Below are 15,794 nucleotides of genomic sequence, written 5' to 3' on the forward strand. Positions count from 1 at the left end.
TAGAGGCATCCCCTATATATACATGTTTGATCCTCCATGCGAGGGATGGCTCCTTAACTCTAAAAACACTCTTTTTAGCACTCATCAAGCATTCTCTAAGTAACTCACAATTTTTTTATAATCTCATCATCATCTCTCAATCTCTTATTACATTTATTTATTTTCTCATCTTATTTCTTATTAAATCCAGTACTAATGTGGGCCTCAGAGTGCTAATATGTTGTTTTGCAGGTCTCTTTTCCTTGGATCATAAACGCTCCAGCATCAATCCTAAATGATAGTCCAAGCCCATTGAACCAGTGCTATTTTTGCACACATCAATTGGCATCATCTATGGGAAAAAGAATTGAAGACTTGAGTAGCAATGGAAACACCCAGCAACACACCAAATAAGTAGAAGATCGTGGAGACAACTGATCCCAGGCCCTGCAGGTCATGACCGGGACATCCCTAGCACCCTCTAGTGGAGCGTCGGTCCCAAGTACGCTGATCCGTTGCTTGAGCCTCCACAACGTAGCACCTCCTCCGACACTTCTTCAGGAGAGTTGTCCCCAGCGCTCATGGGAACTATTTGACAAATGATTTTGGCGGCCATTTTTTAGAACAAATGGCGACAATGGTCCCTACTCCTGTGGCAACTCCATCTGACGTGGATGCCCCCAAAGAAGAATGCAAGAGGAGTCCCCCAATTCCTGCACCCCCAATGGTAGGAAGTCAAGGACCCCCCTGATAAGCCCAGTAGGAGGTCCCTCATCAATGGCTCGCCCATGTGGAGTGTTTTTTGCAGAAAGGCCTCCAAGACGTCCACTACCAGCTTGCTTGGACACTTTCGGAGGAATAATAGGATGTCGCCTTCACAGAAGCGGTAATGGCGGACGAACTCCTATGAACTGTCGTGCTCCAACTGTTGCTAAGTACGATGGTACCACAGATCCAGAAGAGCATCTCTTGCACATTAAGAATGTGACACCCCCTCCAAAATTACATTCAGTTCCGGAATAAACTCACATTTAACCCGGCAAGACATCTAATATAATCAATATTTTATATATACCTCAAATGAATAAATACTTCATCAAAAATTTGGTATAATATTCTTCACTATAACATATGAAAAACGATAAATGAGGTGTTTCTAGCTATTACAATACTTGAGATACTAATTCAGTTATAGTTTAATATTCTTATAAATATGTAGTAAGAACTCCTAACTCGAAATGGCACTACTGACCCACCTACAAGTCTAACAACTGGCTTACACTCTAGCTAAATGAGCCACTGTTAGTTATTTCCTGAAAAATACGTGGCAAAGAATGAGTTGTCAACTCAGTAAGTATACCTAATTAGCCTATATATATTGTAGCACCCCCAGTCGCTACTAGGGCTATATCTTCCCTAAACGTCATACTTAAATTAAGCCCTGTATCCAAATATATAAATATGCACATAATCATCTAATCAATATGCACACGTAATTCCAACATCATAACAGGTATAATCAACCCATAATATTATATATATATAGATACATCAAACACCACAAGGTGATAATCACAAGTAATCCCCATGCTTTTACGTTCTCTTTAGATAAACAAAATGTGATTTGTATTCTAACTAACAATGAGAGAAAATGGCATACTGGCCTGACCTGCCTGAATATAGCGTTTAGACCTAGCTTTCGACAGACAAACACCTCAAGATTTATTCTTGAAAAAAAATATCAGTAAAGGGGTGAGCCTGCCACTCAGTAAGTAAATAACCAGCTCTATCTATATATGTATTTCAAATATAGCCCCAAACAAGATAAGTAGGCAATATGCATGGAATATAGTCAATTTAATCCCAATATAATCAGCTTTATTACACCAAATAGCATCTCGCAATAAGACAATCAATTAAACTTCCCTTTTGCTTACCAGAAGGTGATATCGTATTTTTCCCGTCAACTCAATCTCACCGTTATATAAGTTCAAGTGAATCCCCTTGACAGCCAGCTCATCAATCTCATTTTACATCATAGCTCTTTCAATTCGCATCATAACTATTTTCATATTGCATCAAAGCTCTTTTATATGACATCATAGCTCTTTTCATCTCATTTCGCCTTACAGGCTTTTCAACAACATCAAAGGGTATTCACACCATAATTATATTTAATTTTCACCATTCCCAGATTTCCACATATCACCATTTTTATAAAGCAACTAGTAATGTAAAATCATATATCAGTATATTCTTATTCTCAAACACTCACAACACATCTCACAACATACATAATATTTCAACGTATTTTCTCATTCCACGTACACAATATTATTAATCAAATTAAATCATTCACCACTCATATATTTACAGATAAATCAACGTCAGCATGAACCACAAATTTATATAACATACTACCACAAATAAACAAAACATATATAGATAATACTAATTATTTACTTACCTTGACCTCACAACGATTCCATCTACTCAATCTATAATTGTCAGTCTTTTCACCTTATCCCTGTATCCTATAATGAGTTATATCACATACAATTAATATATCAAAAATATCGTAATTTCTTTTAAATATAATGTTAAATATTATTCGGACAATTTCTAATAATTCTCTAATATTTCAATTCTATCAAAATATAAATCTTCGTTCTAGTTCTTCTTAATAACTAGACACTTTAGGCTTCATAAAAATATTTATAATTCATCAAGTAATTCGTAGGAACTTATTTAACCAAATCCCTTATATATTTATAACTATAGTTTTTAATAACATTCCTAAATTAAGCTATAATTAAAAACTTCATTTTTCCTCTTTACTAACATAATATATATTTAATATAATTTTTGGAATATTTTCATAAATTTTCTATCAATTTCTCGCTATTATATAATTTAATTAAATAATAATACATAGAATTACGTATTTGGTTAATAATTTTCATGAAATTGTATTAATTAACTATAGAAATATTCAAATATAATAAATTTAATAATCTAATTAACCAACGATATTATTTTTATATTCGAATTTATATTCAATTCCACACTAATTTAAATAGCCAAATTTATAAAATATTTCGATTAAAAAGTACATCACTCAATATAAATAATATTTAATAAATAAAATAATTAAATAATATAATAATATAAATTTGTAAAAATTACAATTACAATTACAATTTTCGTACCTCTCTTTCGAAACCCGCCGACAGAGATTATTGCAAATTTAATGTGTGCGCGCATTGTGTTGTGTATGTGGGTGTGTGTGTATTGTAATTGAGATGGGAAAGATGACGCGGTGGGGGTGGTGGCCCACCAGCCCACTCTCAACTTTCTCTCTCTCTAATTACACATATATATATATATTATGTTCTTATATATATATATATAATATTATTATTATTTTATTTATTTAATTAAATTTTTTTCAAAATTTCCATTTCGTCCTTCCTGAATTTTCTTAATTAATATCATTTACTCTCAAATATTATAATGAACTCTAATTTAATTCGTTCAAATTTTATTATATTCCAATTATGGCCTATAATTTATTTACTAATTTACTGGGTTTCATAAGAATTTATCAATTAATTCTATAATTATGTATTATAATCTTTGGGGCGTTATATATATACACATATAGCACGTACAACAAAAGACCAATTTCATGCAGTGATACCAATCAACCAATATTCATTATTTAATCACAAAGTACTCAATGCCTATAGTCATGCAAAACCAATACGAGAATTGAACATCAACTACGACATAATATTTGATGTTATATTTAATTTTCTTGGGGGCCTGCTTAATCAAATTAGAATGCATCACCCAATGGCCTTTACCTGTTATCATCATCTCAACCACAATACTTTTTTCTTTTTTTAGTCCCAATTTCACACAACATATAGCTCATATGATACCCCATTATCACTGATACCACACAGCACACAGCTCGTATTGAAGGATCGCGTGGTACGATCCGAGAATACGCTAGCAAAAGCGATAAAATAAAACGCGTAATAGTAAAAAATTAAATGCAAGAATTAAACGAATCCAAGGGGTGTACTCTTGGAGTTCCCGGGCGTTCGATGTACTAAAATAAATACGATTATGTGGCTGATGCAACATCACTAAAATCTAAAAATACAAGGGTGAAAAACGATACCTTTCATTTTTTACGATCGCTTGAAATGTCCTTCACTTGAGGTTCCAATATAGCAGTCCTCTAATTCGTCTACACCACACCGGAGTCGAGATCTCTACGTCCTTTTTCCTAGAAGAGAAGGAGAGAAAAAATTGCACTTTGTGCAAGAAAGAGAGGAGGGCGACTGATTGCTAGAGGAAGAGGAGGCGAAAATTTTTTTTGTTGTGTAATTGTGATTATAATTATTTCCCAAATAATTATATTTCACATATATATCCCTTGTTTGATAATTAAAAGAATTTCTAAATACATTGTATTACCTACAAGGTATATTTATCTTTATTCAAAATAAAGAGACCTCCCAAAATGGTTAGAATTGCACTTTTTAAAATTACAATTTGCTAGCCATTTATTTCCTTCCATGAAATTTTTCATGGGCTCAAAATTAGTTGGCTTGATCGATCTTTACCTTTAAAAATCACAAGCCCAATGAATTTTTATTTAAATTCTATTTAATAAAAAATTCTATTTAATTAAGCTCAACTTGTATTTAATCTAATTAAACGCATAAGCCCAAATTTTCCTTATTATTTAATAAGTTTCAAATTATTAAATTACAAGGGCAAGCCTAATATAAATTAATGTCATTAAGTTATTTTTGGGCTTTTTCCATCCAATGGATCTCTTTTTGTACGTAATCCAATTACTTGTGGAATTAATTCTAAATTAATTCCTTATTCCTTTTCAGTGATTTGTGTGTGACTCTTTAGGTTCCTTTCAACTAGATTTGAGCTAGTGTCTAATACTATTATTAATTAAATTCAATCTAATTAATAACTTTATATTAACCCTCAATCAAGAGAGCCCGTTACCATAGGTGGCCGTCTAGCAACGGTCCATAGCACTAGAGACTAGGTGAATTACTGTGTGAACATTTAGGCTCTCAAGTCCATACGGTACGGTCCTTCCGTCTACCGTCTTTCGCCCATAGCCTAGGGCATGGAATTAGGTGTCTGTTTTTATCCTGGACTAGGTGACTATGCTTAATACTTGAGATCGCGTTACGCCAAGTTTCTCGAAAAAGAAACCTCTTTTTTCTATTTAATCAACGACTGTTGCCACAGATTCATAATGCATGAACGCATCTTACCTCTGTCACATACTGACAGGGGACGGATCCTCTTCCTAGAACTCACCGTCCTCGCTACATACTCCTGTTACACTAGACAAGGCTTATGATGATCATGTCTGTAACACAATTACCTCTCACACAGATCCAAGATACAGTCATCGTATGTACGTGACTGTCGTGATTCCTTAAGTTGAAGGACTATTCCGTACTATTGAAGCCGGTGACTTAAGTCATACCGACCAAGCCTCTTAGGCTTTCGTATCATGATCCCCGCTAGTTGGTTCAGTCACTTGACCACCTTATCAACTAACCCACTGAAATTGCATAGACGTCCAATGTCTATCATCGATGAAATGCGGCACTCATCCAATGAATGAAATACTCAGTACAAGTCACAGTAGGACCCTCGATGCTGAGTCTCGAGGTCCTCGATTTGGAACACTTCAGACCAACTCTCAGAAGTTGGTTTCATAGCCATCATCTGATGCGCAACCAAACTACATGGGTTATAAAGTGGTCTGTTGGCATCTATTGTGACATCAACACAGTGCTTAACGTAATTTGATAAGTACAACAGATACATGTGCCAAAGACGAATACTCACCATATTTGATGGGACAATATTAATTAAATAAAGATTGCTTGAGTGGTTCTCAAAATCGCCAATCTAATTGGCCTATCGTCACCTATTCCAACAATCTCCCACTTGACCTTAAAGCCAATTACTCATGTTTTCAGATTAATCTGATTACTAGTAATCTGCGATATTGGTTAGGTCTTATAGGTCTACTGCAGTTTCTGATGATGTCATGCGGTCCAACTGCACATTACATCTTCCTATCATCGCTTCAAACAGATGATGGTGTCTAAGATTTTTTCTTGTACCTACGATGAGATCTCGGGTTTTTTACCTTGTGCCATAGCTTAGTTGTCATCCTCTAAGGTGACTACTAGCACGGCTATGCTAGGTAGCATACCCAACAATCGAGCATTGTTTTTCAATCTTAACCATTTTCCAATATAAAGTTTAAAGTTGCCATACATTCCAATTTTTCATGATGAAATTCCTTATGGTATTCCACTTGGAACCTTTCCAATATAAGTATAATACCAATCGGGTCGGGCAAGTGGGTGGAGTCTGTGGGCTGGGTGTGGAGAATGGGCTAAGGAGTTGAGTGGGCTGAGCTTTCCAAGTGAGAGGCCTTAACAATGGGCTTGGGCCTATTAATAAGGTCATGGGCCATTTTTCTCAATAGAGATGCGAAAATTTTTGTGGAAAATAGAAATTATGCAGATGAGACACACTCTTTTCAATTTATTTTTAGCAAAATTTTGAAAAGCAGACACTGTTTTAATAACCCATACAGAAGCTGTCCAACGTATCAAAATGTCATTTCAGCCCGAAAATTGAGTTTTTGAGCAATTTTGTAAACCACCATATTATTGTCAGATGCCTTTAGCCAAATAAGAGAGAGCCACTGGACAGAAATCTTTCCATTGTTTAAATACACAAACTTTGAGAAGTCAAGTTTACCCCAGCCAATGGCAGACATAATTTCCAGAAGTTGCTGAAGCAATCTACATAAAATGCAATAGCACATATATAAACCAGCTCTTGATTTAAAATAACAGTCAAAACCAGAGGGTGAACACTGATCATGCTGCTATTGTAGTGTCAATAGTTTTCGTCGAAAGGAATGGCTAATTCATGTCTCCTAGTTCACTCTAATATACACATTCATACTATGCATGACTGAAATCTGTCTTTCACATGAACGAACCAAACTCATGGAAATTATTCGGTGATACAGTTCTAACAAACTACTTGCCATAACCGAAACAACTGACAGTGGAAAATACCTTGACAGAGATAATAGAGAAGGACCACATACTTGGTCAAATACATGCGTCTTCGAACACCTTTCCATATGTGGTACTAATGTGTTAATCATAGACTTGGACTTTATCTGTGAGGTCCATACTTCGAGGGTCACTGTAAAGCAGGAATAGGACCTTCGTTTATGTTTCAACAAACTAACAAGTATCTAACATAGGGGTAAGCACATTATGGAACCACACCACATAAGCACCAATATGTTTCGGATGAGAAATAAGTAACAAAACATGAGATGGATACAAACACTTTAGTAGACACTTGGATTAACATTAATTTCTCAGCAGCCAATGCGAGCACACGATACGTCCAACATTATCAGTTACCAACTGAGTCAAAAATTTTAATGACAAAACAGAAATCGGAAGCAAGAAACAATTATGTGATAGGTAAAATGATTTGCTGAGGTGTTACAGCCAGAACTGATACAATTGTCAGAAACTAAATTTGAATGTTGGTCTCGACAACTCCAGAGTCTTTCACCAGTTTTCTGGTAGAGCGACTTTGTAAATCAACCGACTAGACGACAGCATCATCTGATGAATCAGGGTTCCCTTCTACCTCAGTTCCTGAACACAATGTTGGAAAAAGGTAAGGGCAACTAATGTTAAATATCTCAAAAATTATTCCATCAGACCCTCCACAACTAAATATGACATAAAGATCAGTTTTATAGAGAAGTATAAACTTCTAGAAGCCAATGGAAACAATTTTCAAATGCATGAGTTCATGAATCCCTCCTAAAAATGAAACAAAATACTAGGAGAAGAAGAAAAGAAATATGTCATCTTGATAAGTACCGCTTGCTACTAACCCTATGAATAGGATTGCTTAAGGAGTTGAGCAAGTATTCTATAGATGAGCTTTATGGATATAAGTTTTCATTCGTCTGAATTTCTAGCTTGTGCACTGCCTCACTTCTTCTACTTCTTCATGCATTCTATTTCAAACTTCATTATAATATGTTTTCCTTGAGCATCAAATGTCAATGTGACTACAGAAACGTCAAGAGACATCTTCTCCTCCTTTGTAGATACACCACATAACTCCCCACAACCACAAGTTCTCTTGTATTTGTTTTGCCCCCTCAATATTACCCACAACCACAAGTTCCCATGTATTTTGTTTGCCCCGCAATATTACGAAATCTAAATCTATCTTTGCAGCTGATGCTGCCACGATGTATCCATTCCAGTTTCTGAATTCTAGTTTCAAAGCCATCAATGAAAAATGACCAAAAATATACTTTTGCAAATTCCCAGTCATAAAAGGACATGAACCTTGGGTTTGTTCTAGCATTAAGAAACCATTTGTACTCATAACTCAATTAGATAACTCTCGAATAACTGAAAGGAAAAATCTTCAGTCAATTTCATTTATTGAGTAGTCTTTACCCCCTTTTGTTTGTCTCGTTTAAAATTTTATTTGGATCTTAAAACCTGAATAGGAAAGGAACATTGCTTTTCCCCGTTTCATCTTGTAACATCATCCCTCCATGTCACGTCAACTTTCAAGCGCATACAAAAACCGGGCACACCATTTACAAGGAATTTACTAGTCTCCACTAAGATAAAGAAAACCAATTTGATGGTTTTGAAATTCAACTAAAGGGCAGAGTCCATACCTGTAGCAAAATGAAAATGTTCTAAGTCCAAATAATTAGCACCCTCGTTCGCGTTGTTACTTTCCACCTACCAATCTGGCCGTGGTTTGTGCATCTTTTAGTAAATCCTTTACAGCTTTGTTTATTTTGAGTTACCTTTTAGTTTTAGAGAAGAACTCCTAGTCTGCTGCACCATTTATCCATTCAGGTTTTCTCAACAAAGACATGATATTTGACACGAAACTAACCATTCATTCATAATGCCATTGGTTTCAACAAACTGCCATCATGTCTAAGCATGTAAATTTTCATATAATTACTTAGCGACATTTTTACATAGAGATTCTGTTTTATGAGTATGATTATGCCACTTTCAATTCCATATGTTCCCAACAAAATCTCATAACATAAGATAGTAAACTTTTCAAAAGCAGCAAAGAGAATGTCATATGTCACAATTTCCACACAGGGGAACTTCAACTTCACCACCAACTAACAAATATAAATTCCTCATAATGTAATAAAGTCCTGGTATACGACCATTTTCTTAAGCACAAATAGTAACCATAAAGAGAAAAAGAGAATCAAAAATAGCAAAGGTGAACTCTAAAAACGAGCATGAAGTACAACATCATTATAAATTCCTCTTGAAATTTCATAAGCTCTTAAATTAGAAAGAAGTTAACCTTCATCAGCATCTTCCACTTCTTCAAACTCGTCCTCTTCTTTATCCTCCTCACTATCAAGCCCATACCGCTCATTCAAGAACTCCACAGCGCCTTTGGTGAGAATCAATTTCTCAGAATCCAAAATGTCGAACAAATTCAGAGTTCTGGGCGTCAACAGCTTCAGAGTCCCAATATTTCTACTCGACAGTCTCACATTATCCGAAACTTCTGTCATCAAAAACATGGATTTCTTCTTCGGATCCAGCCCCAGCCTGTTCATCATGCCAATGAACTCCTTCGTTTTCGGCTTCTCGAATTTATCACCAAAATCCTCAACCACAACCGTGCTCTCAAACGCACTGGCAAGAGCGGTGGAAATAGCGAGCCTCTTCTCCTTCTTGTTAATCTTGACGGACCAGTCTTTCGGCTTGGGGCCAAAAATGACACCTCCACCTGGGCGAAGGGGAGTGCGCTGGGAACCACGACGAGCGCGACCGGTTTTCTTTTGAGGATAAGGTTTCTGACCTCCACCACGGACCTCCGCGCGGGTGAGGGTTGAAGCAGTGCCCCGGCGGCTGTTCGTTAGGTCAGTAGTGAGACCGCGGTGGACGACGGCGCGTGCGGTTTCGGGTGGAGCGGACTTCAAGTTGAGAGTGGCGGAGCCCACTTGGTTCCCTTCGAACGAGAGCACGGGGAGAGTTGTTAGCTCAGAATGGATAGTGGTGGAAACTCGTAATCTGGAGTGGGACTGGGGTTTGAGGAAATGGAGTTTTGTGGAAGAAGGGTTTGAATTGGAGAGAAAAATTGAGGACGAAAAGAACGAAATTGATGAAGGTGATGCAGCTGCCATGTTTAGTATGGTGCTTAGAGAGAGATTGAGAGAAAGAAGGACGTTATCCTATTATCCTTTCCCCAACTTAGAGTTGAGGTGGTTTTCACTTTTCACCCGGGGTGTAATGCCTTCAATATCTAGGCTTATTTATTTAAATAAATAAATAATTTTAATTTTATTAATAATTCTAATGCAAGTGAGTGTCATCAATGACTTGTAACTTTTTATTTTTTATTTTATATTATACAGAGTTTTAATTTTTTACTTGAAGTCGTGGATGTCTTTTGTTTTAATTTAAAAATTATATTTATTATTTATTAGTTAATAGTTACCAATTTAAATATTTTATTAATAATTATAAATTTAAATATTTTACTAATTATAATTAAGAATAAATTTTAAAATTTATTATTTAAAAAAAATACAATTTGATTGTCAAAATGTGTTTAAATCATTAGCAAATGTACTAGTTATCAAGTAGTATAATATGAATTGATTCCACAAAAATTTAAAAGAAATAAATACCAAACTATAACTAATCTATGATTATCTAGAAAATCGTGAATAAGGTGATAGATTACTACCACGAAAAATAATTACTAAAGAGAATAAGTTAAACGAATGCGATGGAGAAGATTTCAAAAGTGAATGAGATGTTAAGGCTATAGATCCACCTAATTAATCAAATGAATGCAAAATCAACAGACTAATCTAACAATCAAGTGTTTTCATATACTAAGATTCTTCCCATGTTAATATGATATACTTTTTTGAGCTATACTAAATCTATTACTATTGAGGAGTTAGTGGATTTGTCCTTTCTAAAATTCGTGATAATAATGTATTAAAATTTGTGAAACATGGTACTCACTAATTGAATGCGAGTCTTGGTGCAAGTCTCTATAGGACTCTCGATGCCCATCATCGAGGTCATCGACTTGGACGTTTTAGATCCAACCTTTTGGCAATTGGTTTCATGACCGCCATCGAATTGGTTTGTGGGCTTTATTGTGATGCTCAAGTAAACGCAAACATATAGAAGGAGCACAACAAAATAAATGCCAAAATAAGTGAATACTCATTTTATTCTCTTGAAATAATATTACATGGTATCGAGTAATTGTTAGAATAAAGTACACCTAGACCAATCTAATTGGCTTTCTTGTCATCCATCCTAACAATCTCCCACTTGCACTAAAGCCAATCGCCCATCGTCCTCAAGCTCATCTTGTCAAGATATTGAGTATGAGCAATTTGCGACACCAGTTTAGTTAGTGGATCTACTGTGTTTTCTACTAAGTTGACTCGGTCCATCTGCACGTCACCACTGCTCACAATCTCTCTAAATAGATGGTACCGTCTAAGAATGTGTTTGAAATGGTGATGAGATTTCAGTTCTTTTGCTTGTGGTATTACCGCGTTGTTATAATAGAAGATAACTGTTAGAATATGTGACCTGAAAGCCAATTAGATTGGCATGCTTGTAAACTATTCTGACAATAACTTGATTTTGTGTAATATTATTCAGTGAATAAAATGAGTATTCACTATTGGTATTTTATTTGTTGTGCTCATTACATTTATGTTTCGTTTCTATCAAACATCACAACAAGCCCACAGACCACCTTGAACAGACGTGTAACAGTTGGACTGCGCAAGGATAGTGGTCATGAAACCAACTGTTTAGGGTGGGGTCTGAAATGTTCCAAGTCGAGGACCACAAGAATGGGTATCGAAGCGTCCTATGGAGATTTGCATTAAGAGTCGCGCATTTGATGAGTGCCGTGTTTCATCAACGACAGACATGGGCGTCTATGTGATCTTAGGTCGATTGACTAGGTTCGAATCGACTGAATTGACTCGCGGAAATCGTCATATGAAAGCATTGGAGGCTTGGGCTGTATGACTTGAGTCCACGAATCCTATAGTACGGGAATAGTCTTCAGACTTGAGGAATTACGATAGTCACGTGCATGCGGTGACTGCATCTTAGATTTGTACAGGAGGTGATCGTGTCTCAAATATGATCATCATAAGCCTTATTTAGTGCATGTGAGTTCCAAAAAGAAGATTTGTCCCTGTCAAAATATTATAGAGGTATAAATTAAATTCAATTTAATTAAAGCTCACTTAATTAAGTTCATTATATATTTAATTTAATTAAATTAACCCTTTATAAATAATAAATTTTATTTATTAAATAATAAGTTTTATTTATTAAATAATAAGGGCAAGCCTAATATAAATTAATTCAATTAATTTATCCTTGAACTTATCTATCCAATAGATCCCTCTCATATATAAGTAATTCAAATACTTATAGAATTAACAATTAATTCCTCGTCCTTTCTCGGTGATTTGTGTGTGACTCTTTAAATTCACCTTTCAGCTAGACTTGGGCTAGCGTCCAACACTATTATTAATTAAATTTAATTTAATTAATAATTATCGATCAACTCTTGATCAAGAAAGCTCGCCGCTATGGGTAGCCGTCTAGCAACTGTCCATAGCACTAGAAACTAGGCAAATTTCCATGTGAACTTTTAGGCTCCTAAGTCCATACGGGTACAGTCCTTCCACCTATCCTCTCCCGGCCTTAGTTTAGGATATGGAATTGGGCGTCGGTTCCCACCCTAGATTAGGCGTCTATGCTTAATACTTGAGATCGCGTTGTGCCAAATTGCTTGACATAGAACCTCTTCTTCCTATTTGACCAATGACTATGACCACATCTTTATACAACATAGACACATCTCCAAATGCATAGGAGATACCTCTGTCACGTTTTGACAGGGGACGGATCCTCTTCTTAGAACTCACCATCCTCGCTACATACTTTGACTGCACTAGACAAGGCTTATGATGACAATGTCTCAGACACGATCACCTCTACGCACAAATCTAAGATATAGTCATCGCATACACGTAACTGCCATGATTTCTCAAATATGAGGACTACTCCTGTACTATTGGAGCCGGGGACTTAAGACTGACCAAGCCTCCAAGGCTTCCATATGAAGATCCCCGTGAGTCAGTTCAGTTGATTCGACACATAGCCAATCGACCCAATAGATCGCATAGACATCCCATGTCTGTCGCTGATGAAACACAACACTCATCAAATGAATGCGACTCTTAGTGCAAGTCTTAGTAGGACTCTCGATGCCCAGTCTCGAGATCCTCGACTGAAACATTTCAGACAATCCTAAACAGTTGGTTTCATGATTACACGATTGTTAAAGTGGTCTGTGGACATCTGTTATGACGTCTAAGCAGTGCTTGACGTAATCTGATAAGCACAATAGATTCATGTGCCAACGACGAATTCTTACCTTATTCATCGGGACAACATTGCTTAAATAAAGATTATTTGAATGGTTCTCAAAACCACCAATTCAATTGACTTTTGGTCACCCATTCCACCACACAGACCAATTGGATAGCCCATGTAGTTGGGTTGTGCATTGAATGACAACTATATGAGGGTTGAAATGTTGGGCATCGAGAGTCTTATAGAGACTTGCATTAAATATTGCATTCATTGAATGAGTGTCGTGTTTCATTGGTGACAGATGTAGGACATCTCTGCAATTTTAGTTGGTTAGTTGATAAGGTTGTTAGCTGACTATACTGACTCGTGGGAATCTTCATATGAAAGCCTTGGAGGCTTGGTCGGTATGACTTGAATTCCCGACTCTGATAATGCAGTATTAGTCCTAATACTTGAGGAATCATGACAGTCGCATGCATTTGATGGATATATCTTCGATCTAGCAAGAGATGATTGTGACTTCGATGTGGTCGTTATCAGTCTTGTCGAGTGTAGTCAGAGTACGTAGTGAGGACGATGGATCCCAAGATAGAATCCGTCCCCTGTCAGTATATGACGAATATATCTTCTATGGGCTGTTAGATGGTTTAGACTCTCTAAAGTTATGGCCATAGTGATTGGTCGAACATGAAATGATTTGCTATGTCGATCAATAGAGTAAATGCATTTCGAGTATTCAGCATACTTGCCTAGTCCAAAATGGGAATCAACGCCCAATTTCATTTCCTAGACTAAAGTCAGGAGACGGTGGATGGAGGGACTATACCTGTATGAAACTCAAGAACATAAATGTTTCAACCGACAATCACCTAGTTTATAGTGGTATTATCGTTACTAGACGGCCACCCATGGTGACGGGAGTTTTTAATTAATGATTAATTAAAAATAATTCATTAATTATAATTAATTAATTATTTGTGTTGGACACAAGTCCAAGTCTAGTTGAGGGTAAACCTAAAGAGTCACACACAAATCACTATAAAACTAGTAGAATTAATTTGGAATTAATTCTAAAAGAACCAAATTAATTTAATTGGATTAAATGAATTCAAGGAGAATATAAATGATTGGATCATTTATTTGGAAAAGTCCAAGAATTAATTAATTGGATTAGTTAATTTTGAGCTTAGCACCTTTAATTAATTATATTAATTTATTGAGTTTGGTTTAATTAATTGATTGAATTAATTAATTAGTGTCTGGGCTTATGTTATATTTAACTGAATTAAATAATTTTTTTTTATTTTTATAAAGTTTTTAAATTAATTGGATTAACTTGAAATCCATGAATATTGGTTGGATTTGATTTAATCGACCGATCAAAATCGGTCCATGGTTAGAAGTCAAAGTTCAAGGTTGAGTGCAAGTTGAGAAGGAGTTGAACTCGAGAACGCTATGATGGCTTAGTGCTGCAAAAAGTTTGCATGTATATGTGCAGTGGTTATCGTAGAATTAACTTGTAGTTTTGAATTTGAAATTCATACTACACACTACACAAGTTTTTCTCAACCACTTGGCTTGCATTAACACAAAATCCACGAATTTCCCTCATATTTTCTCCATATTTTGAGTTCTTCTATAATTAGATTCAAGTTAAGAACAAGAGAAATATGTATACACTAATCAATAGTGTAGTACAGTTTCTTTTCTTCCTCGATCTAGCATCTACCTAGTCGTGGATCTACATTTCTATCCATAAGTGTGGTGTGGATAAGTTAGAGGGATTCTAATTTGAATTTTAAAGTGAACGGGAAAGGAACGAAAAGGATGGAGGCTCGAAGAAGAGGCTTGTTGGACGAAGCCCAAAATGGAGAGCCCAAAAGAACAAAGAGGCATTACAAGGCCCATTAGAATAATAATGGGTTATAACTTTGTAATAGTGTAGGCCACCTTAGATTGACCATAAATCCACTCTGGGCTCAGTGGATCGCATAGGATTCGGCTAGTGATCATCCAAGAGGTCGTGCTAGGATTGTTTTGCATGTGATGTACTTTTAATATTTAATGTATGATGTGTTTGGAATGTATTTATACTCAATAATTAAAACTGAAACATACAAAATCTTATAATGATGAGATCTTTGTGACAACAAGCTTGACTCTCACTTGGATGGTCAAAAAATTGAATATCAGGCCGATAATGGATTAAAAATCAAATTGTTTGATTAAATTCAAGTCTTTTCCATC

The 15,794-nt window shown here is 35.7% G+C and overlaps 1 protein-coding gene across 1 annotated transcript; it reads right to left on the reverse strand.

The window, feature by feature from the left end:
* Positions 1–7,409: 7,409 nt before the first annotated feature.
* RPL4 (ribosomal protein L4) lies at positions 7,410–10,382 on the reverse strand. The gene is made up of 2 exons (XM_011082555.3): positions 9,463–10,382; positions 7,410–7,742 (listed from the first exon to the last, which is right to left on the reverse strand). The coding sequence occupies exons 1-2, from the start codon at positions 10,292–10,294 to the stop codon at positions 7,693–7,695; spliced, it is 882 nt and encodes a 293-aa protein (XP_011080857.1). The 5' UTR covers positions 10,295–10,382; the 3' UTR covers positions 7,410–7,692.
* Positions 10,383–15,794: the final 5,412 nt, after the last annotated feature.

The sequence above is a fragment of the Sesamum indicum genome, linkage group LG6 (genome assembly GCF_026168435.1).
Source record: "Sesamum indicum cultivar Baizhima isolate 11 linkage group LG6, ASM2616843v1, whole genome shotgun sequence".
Taxonomy (NCBI): domain Eukaryota; kingdom Viridiplantae; phylum Streptophyta; class Magnoliopsida; order Lamiales; family Pedaliaceae; genus Sesamum; species Sesamum indicum.